Genomic DNA, 7,351 nt, shown 5'->3' with positions numbered 1-7,351 from the left:
TCAGTGATGGATAAAGGGCACACCAGCATTCCAGTGACTGAAGACAGCAACCTGTGAAGCCACAGAGTTACTGTGAATTCACTAGCCATCCAAAGGCATCAACAAAAGGCCAGGTCAACACATGCAACAGGACGAGGTAGTATTTGTTTAGTTAATTTATATGCTGTCATTATAGTTAATTTATATGCTGCCAGATAGTAGATTTCTGGAATTCAGCATGGACTGTATCATGTCAGACTGACACCACTTCTGAAAATTTCTTCATGTCCAATACTTGATGCAAGTTAAACTAGAACAAAAAAACAAAACAAAACAAAAACAAACCCACAACACTGAGTAATCCATTACATGACCTCCGAGTTTTCTACTGGGAAGTTTGCCTTTTTAAATACAGGGACATTTCAGAATCAATACACACAGCAACAGATCTGAAGCGGCACAGTTATTATAAGCACCACTGCCAGATAGCATCACTCACTGTTCTATGTTCACACCAAAGCTAAACATTTTATTAGCCTACCCACACAGTCATTTATAGCACGCTGATGGCTTGAAAAGAACAACAGAGAACTCTCTTCCGAGTTACCGGAAATCTTCAGGCTTGTCTGACAACCAATATTTATTTGCCACTATAGACCAAGATCAACTATTTAGAAGCTGGCAATAAATTTAATTCTCCTTCCTACATTTTCAATATTCCCTTCTGCTTTGATTTCCTTTTAATGGACACATTAAGGGACCCTTGCTGCCAATCTAAATCAGGTTTGCAATTAGCTACTCACTACGGATAACAGCAACTTTCCCCAAGTGAATTAGCTTGCAGACTCACCATCCAAGTCCTCTAACTCAGAGCTATTGACAAATTGGCTCATTAAAATCTTGCCAGCCAATCTGCCTGCAGTAATTAATTTGCCCTCCTTGAACAATGTGTGAGAGCATCTTTTGCAAAAGTGCTACAAAGTATTTTGGAACAATTTTTAACTAATTTTAAGTGGGGATAAAGTGTAAGAATATTTATGAGCACATGAACTCCCCCCCCCGCCAGCAAGTATTTCGATCAGGCGTGTCAAGCATGCAGTTCGGGGATTGAATCAGGCTCCCGGAGGGCTGTCAGGCTCCCAAGCAACTGGCTGTCATCTGCTTCCTTCTTCCTATATCTTGCTTCCTTCTGCATAACAGCTTACTTTACAAAGCTTGCTCAATTGCACAAGAGCTACAGAGCAAAGTCTCTTATTTTCTCCATTGGCTGAGGCTCCTCCCTTGGGGAGGAAGGGGGAGGAATAGCTTGCCAGGCTCTCTCAATTGTACAGTGGAGCTTCCTTTGCCCAGTTCCCTGGATCCCATGGGAGAAATACAAAGAAAGTATCTTGAAGACCAACGAGTGCTAATGTTTTAAGCATGTTTTAAGTTTGACATGACTCGGCCCAACAAGGTCTCATTTCTGTCAGATCCATCCCTCATAACAAATGAGTTCAACACCCCTGATTTAGATAGATTCTTCCATTCCCCAAAACTTCCAGTTCTTAGCATATTTCCAATAATCTAGAAATTTAATATGCTTCCAAATACTAATATGACTTTTTTTTGTTACAAAAAGAAAGCAATCATTTGGATAATGTCAGAATTGCAAGATCACAGCAGGAGATGCATCTGGTCTTATTTTTAGAATTGTCAAAACATTTTTCGTTTGAGAGGTTACTTAGGTATTGTTCCTGGAGCAGTGGCTGAATGTGGAATAAACCCTTCAATTAGTATTCAACATGTTCATCGAGCAGAAAGGGACGAAGATTCACACAGGCCAAAATGAAAATGGGGAAAAGTTACTTGTTTTGGAAATTTAATAACTGGTTCCATGTTACCATCCTGACAAATTAATGAAATTTCAGTGGATAAAATTTGAGGAGGAAGAGAAAGTACTGTCCACATTAAGGGACAGATATTTGAAAGGTTGCTATAAGATTTCCTGTCCTTAAGAATACACTTTTAAAAGGCCTCTTATTAAAATCATTTCCAAATATTAATGTAGGGACCAGCTCCTCAGAATCTGTTTTGCTATTTTGAGAATTATCATTTGATTTGTTGCTTCTGTAAAGCTGTAGTGGTTTCACTAAGGTATCTTAACACCTAAATCAATTTTCTTCATCCCATTTTTTAACACTTCAACTGCAGGATCCATATAATTATTTATAAGTCATGATACATGGAATACTTTGTGAGACAAAATTGTTCACCACTTCTCACACACAAAGTTCTCCCCACCGCAAGCAACTTTCCTACTGTTGCCATTTAAGAGGTTAAATGCCTATTTGACTATACTAAATCAGTCTCGTGCACAATCTGCTCTAACCTTGCTAAATGTGTATTAATATGGGGACAATGCTTCCAAGATAATTGGTGAAGCATAAAAGTTAAAATGTAAAGCAACAAAATCATGGCTAAAACCCCACATATATATATATAGCTTTATCCAAGGAGGAGAGAACCCAAACTTCAAATATGTTACATCACAACATTGTTTATTATGTGACTTTTTACAATACAAACAAAAATACAGAAATGCAGTATATGAATACAGCTAAATGCAAAATGGTGACTTTTCTTAAGAGGCCATGATTCGCATTTCTAGAAGACAGACGGCACACAGGTAGAAACATGATGGTAGTTAACTCCACATTTCCTCCCCTAGAAATGACCTATAAATGCATTTTCCTGCTACTTACCATAAAATGTAAAAAGGGAGTTAAAGGAAAAGTTTAATTCACTGGTTTCTACCATATGAAAGAAACTACAATCTATTTAGCAGGGCCAATATATGGAAAAATATCTAAATTATATGTTATTACAAAAATGAAGCAGTAATGAAATTCTTCTGGCTAAAGTAGTTACTAAATGAGAATAGCATATTTTAAAGATTCAAAAAAAAAAGGGGGGGGTTGTTATAAAAAGCTTTTAGGTGCACCATAAGCCTATTACGTTTGTCTTTCCATGTGTATATTTAAACAATGGAAGTGTCAAAAATAGGGTCCACTGTGTTAGACTAAATTACATTATTATATATGCTGCACTGAATGGAATTTTTTTTAATAATAGAAGCATAGTTCATATTATATTATGGCAACGTATCCTTATGGAAAACCTTCCCAAGTCCTTGCATACTGGAATATCCTGTAAACAAATCAAACCACCAGAACATGATTGTACAACATTAAAATGTTCTTTTGCATTAAGATGACTTTGTTTTTCAAAAGGGTACTTAGAGCTGTTTTGTTTTCCTAAGTATACAACACCCTAAACAATTCAAGGCATCTCAATCGTCATCAAAATTAAAAACAAACAAAACTTTTTTCTGTCATGCTGTTAATTCCATAGATATGGATACAACTGGTGCAAGATTGGTCAAACAGATCCAACACACACTGATGTCCAGGCTGGAATATTGGCAACTAATACATAACTGGTGGTCAGTAAGTGGATTTAAAATATCTTCCCTTTCTTCTTGTTCTTTTCCAAAGTTCTGTTGACAACAAAGAGAGAGAATATCATTCACGCAAAATTTAAAAGTGTTAACTTTTTAACTAGCACGCTCTTTGATTAACATGAATAAATATTCTCTTATTTTAGATAACAGAGAATAAAAGACATTTTGGCTCTCTTATTCAACATTTAGTATACAGCAGGGGGTTTCCGGTTTCCGGCGGGACGGTGCAGTTGCGTCTCGAGTGAGCTCCTCGCGACGAACTGCGAATTCAGCCTGTTGGGGGGCCTTCGGGTCCGCACAACCTCCAGTCGAGGGAGGTAAAGTGCGCTAGAGAGCAAGGGGAATAGTGGGGAGCCGGTCAGGGCAATCTCCAAGTGTTCACCCTTAGTCTTGAGCACCGCGGCTGAAGGCGTCTATGGACGAAAAAGTTCCAGCCACCGGATTCTTGAGGTGGGCTGTGGTTGGCGGTGGTGGATTACAGAGGCGAAAAGAAGCTTTTGTTGTTGTTGTTTATTTGCTATCCTCCTAACCGCTCAGCGTTTTTTCTTGCCTGGCTCCTCCCCGGTTGGGGGAGAGAGTAAATGAGTTCGCATTGCAACGCGGCAGCAGGACGGCCAGAAAGAAAAGTTCAAGTGTTTATTTGATATTTGCCTTTTTTTTTTTTTTTCCTCTCCTTCTGGAGAGGCAAGTCAACAATACGAAGGGTTTTCTTTCATTTTCCATTCTGGATTATCAATTGGAGGGGAGTAAGAGGCTCTCCACGTAGCTTTTTCTGGGAAAATACCCGGTCAAGAAAAGGTTAACTGGAAGTATTGGTGAAGGAAGAGAAGTGTGGGCGTGACTGGGTAGAGACGTGGCCGGGAGTGTCGACGCTGCTGCGGAGAGCAGGGGGAGAAGCAGATACTGGGCGGGCCGTCCAGAGAAGTTTTTCAAAGCGGCGCACAAAAGCGGAGGGCTGCTGTTTAAAGAACAGGAAGTGAGACATCACAACTGGAAAGTAGGCAAGACAAGTTTTTGTTTCAAATCAACGTGGTTGTATTTTATATGGTTTTCTGCTGTGCCATCAGACAAGAACGGACTGTGAAAACTAACTGGACTAAGATTGGATTCTTAAGCAAACCATTAATGTTTAATGCACATTAAGACTCACATCGCTGGCTTAATTTGCAGCCCTTGACTCAGGTTTCTAATATCAGTGGGCGGAGATATTCTTTGCATTGACAATTGATGAAGTGATAATTGACAGTGATTACCTTCAAGCTCTGAGATTTGGGCAGCTGGTGGGTCAGCTGTGTTTTCTTGACTTACGTCTTTGTTTTGTTTTTTCATGGTGTTATGATATTGTGAAATTGTTGCTTTGGGTTGCTGTGGGTGGTAGATGAATATAATGTCCCAACCAGTGAAAACAAAATTCTCGCCTGGGCAGCCAAAGGCTGTAGGTGCTGCCTTATCACAAGATGTGGTGAAAGATATGCAAGCCAGCTATTTAGATGCTTTAAATCAATTGAAGGCAGACTTAACCAAGCAGATGGAGGCGGTTGTCAATAGAATGGAAAGTCTGGATAATAAATTCAGCGACACAAAGAAGGATATATCTGAAGTAGTTAAAATAACTAAATTAATAGAAGGCAAACTTAGAATAATGGAAGGGAAAATGGAGGAAATAGAAGTTAAGCAAGAGAGATCTGAGGTGAAAGTGGTCCAGATGGAAATGGACCAAGCTGAGTATGTACTCAGGTTTTTAAACATTCCGGAGGAGAAGAACGAAAATCTGGTTAAAGTAATGAGTGAAGCCTTAGCAGAACCGTTGATGATGGAAAAGTCAGATGTAGAAAAGGAATTTGATTCAGTATATAGAGTTAATACCATTTATGCTAGAAAAAACGGGCTCAGCCGAGAGGTTCACTTAAGATTTACACGCAAGCTGATTAAGGAGAGAGTTTGGAAGGAAGGAAGAGACCAGCAGCTGACTATTAAAGGGGTTAAAATAAAAATAATGAAGGAAATACCCTGGTCGGTCAGAAGGAGGAGGAAAGATTACTGGCAGTTGGCCCTTGCCTTGCAAGGAAAAGGGATTATGTACAGATGGCTGATCCCTGAGGGGTTGCTGTTCACATACGGGAATAACAGATACAAGATAGATTCAATGGCTAAACTGGAGGAGTTCTTTAAAACGTATATAGGTGACTGGCAAAAAGGGAAAAATAAGACGCCAAATTCCAACGGTTTAGAGAGGCAATCAGACCAAGTAGATCCATCTAAAGAACTTCAATTATCAGATTCAGAAGAGCGCGAAGAAGGAGAGGTTTATCAATCCGAGGAAAGAAAAAGGGAGACTAGATTACAAAAAAAAAAGAGACTGCAATAGATTAGGGGAGAAGTTAAAATGGCAAATAGATTAAAAATTATTTCGGTTAATGTTAATGGTCTTAACTCCCCCCAAAAAAGGAGGAGAATTTTTTTACAGTTAAAGAAATATGATGCAGATATCACATGTTTACAGGAAACTCACATGAGGCAGAAAGACGGAAAGCTTTTACACTATAATAGACTGGGTAAAGAGTTCATCACTTCAGAGGCGGATAAAAGAAAGAGAGGAGTGGTGACATATGTCAAAGAGGGTATACAGGCTGAAATGATTTTTGAAGGTAAAGAGGCAAGAATGCAGGGAATCGAAATAATAAAGGATGGAAAAAAATTTCTTCTGATTAATGTTTATGCACCTAACCAAAATCAAAGATTATTTTATAAGGACTTGTATTCTAGGGTCTCCAAAGCTGACTACGATAATATATGTATAATCGGGGATTTAAATGCGGTTGAAAATCCTGAGTTAGATAGAAGTTCAATAAGAGATAAAAGGAAATCTAAAGTCAAAAGTGGTAATACTCTTCCTGAAATCTTTCTGAGAACAGTGGAGGAATTCGCCTTAGTGGACGCTTGGCGTACTCTTAATCCTAATACTAGAGATTATACCTACTTCTCAAATAGACATGCTTCATGGTCCAGGATAGACTCGACCTGGATTTCTTTGGGATTAATGAAAGCGGTGCAAGAAGTTGAAATTCTCCCCTCCACAATCGCCGACCATTCACCCATTATGTTATCTTTAAGTACCTCTAAAAAGAAGTCAGGATGGAGAATGAATCTAAGTCTCATGAGGGATAAAAGATTTATCCGATACATTGAGGAAGAAATGAAAATTTTTTTTCACACAAATATCCAGAGTGGCGTTTCTTATACTACTATTTGGGAAACCAGCAAGGCCTATTTTAGGGGACTGGTCATCAGTTATAGTGCTAGAAAGTGGAAGGAAGACAGTAGTAATTTGGTGAAATGGTCGGAATTAATTAAAATTAAAGAATCGCAGCTGAAAACCAATCCCACATTAAAGGAGTTAAGGACAGAGATTAGGAATCTCCAACATAAAGTTCATTTAATATTTTCAGATCAGGTAGAAAGAAAGATAGCCTACTCCAAAGCCTTTTTTTTTGAGAACGCCAATAAACCGGGTAAGTGGCTGGCATACAAAGTCAGGAAGGAAAGAGGGAAAAAAGTGATAAAATCGTTAAAGGATAAGAACGGGCAAAATACCTCGGTTTTAGAAGAAATGAAAGTAATAGTGCAGGAGTTCTATAAGAATTTATATAGAAAACAGGGAAACCATGAGTCTGAACAACAAGATTATTTGAAGAACAGGGTCCGGACTTTATTATCTAATGAACAGAAAGAAATTTTAACGGCTCCAATTACGATGTGTGAAATAGTAGAAGCTTGGACAAAAATTAAAAGTAATAAGGCGCCTGGACCTGATGGTATTCCTCCGGAATATTACATAACCTTTAAGGAGAATATAATAGATCCTTTTAAAAA

General features: G+C 38.5%; 1 protein-coding gene across 1 annotated transcript in view; it reads right to left on the bottom strand.

The window, feature by feature from the left end:
- Positions 1-2,495: 2,495 nt before the first annotated feature.
- The window catches only part of SEPTIN7 (septin 7), an 86,002-nt gene continuing 81,146 nt past the window's right edge, over positions 2,496-7,351 (bottom strand). Inside the window, exon 14 of the mRNA XM_060247727.1 lies at positions 2,496-3,514. Within this exon, the coding sequence (XP_060103710.1) occupies positions 3,475-3,514 (40 nt within the window). The 3' untranslated portion in view covers positions 2,496-3,474. The remainder of the gene's footprint in view (positions 3,515-7,351) is intronic.

This window comes from Heteronotia binoei, chromosome 10, assembly GCF_032191835.1.
Source record: "Heteronotia binoei isolate CCM8104 ecotype False Entrance Well chromosome 10, APGP_CSIRO_Hbin_v1, whole genome shotgun sequence".
Lineage (NCBI taxonomy): Eukaryota > Metazoa > Chordata > Lepidosauria > Squamata > Gekkonidae > Heteronotia > Heteronotia binoei.
The sequence above is the reverse complement of the archived record's forward strand: the minus strand, read 5'-3'. Positions and strand labels throughout refer to the sequence as shown.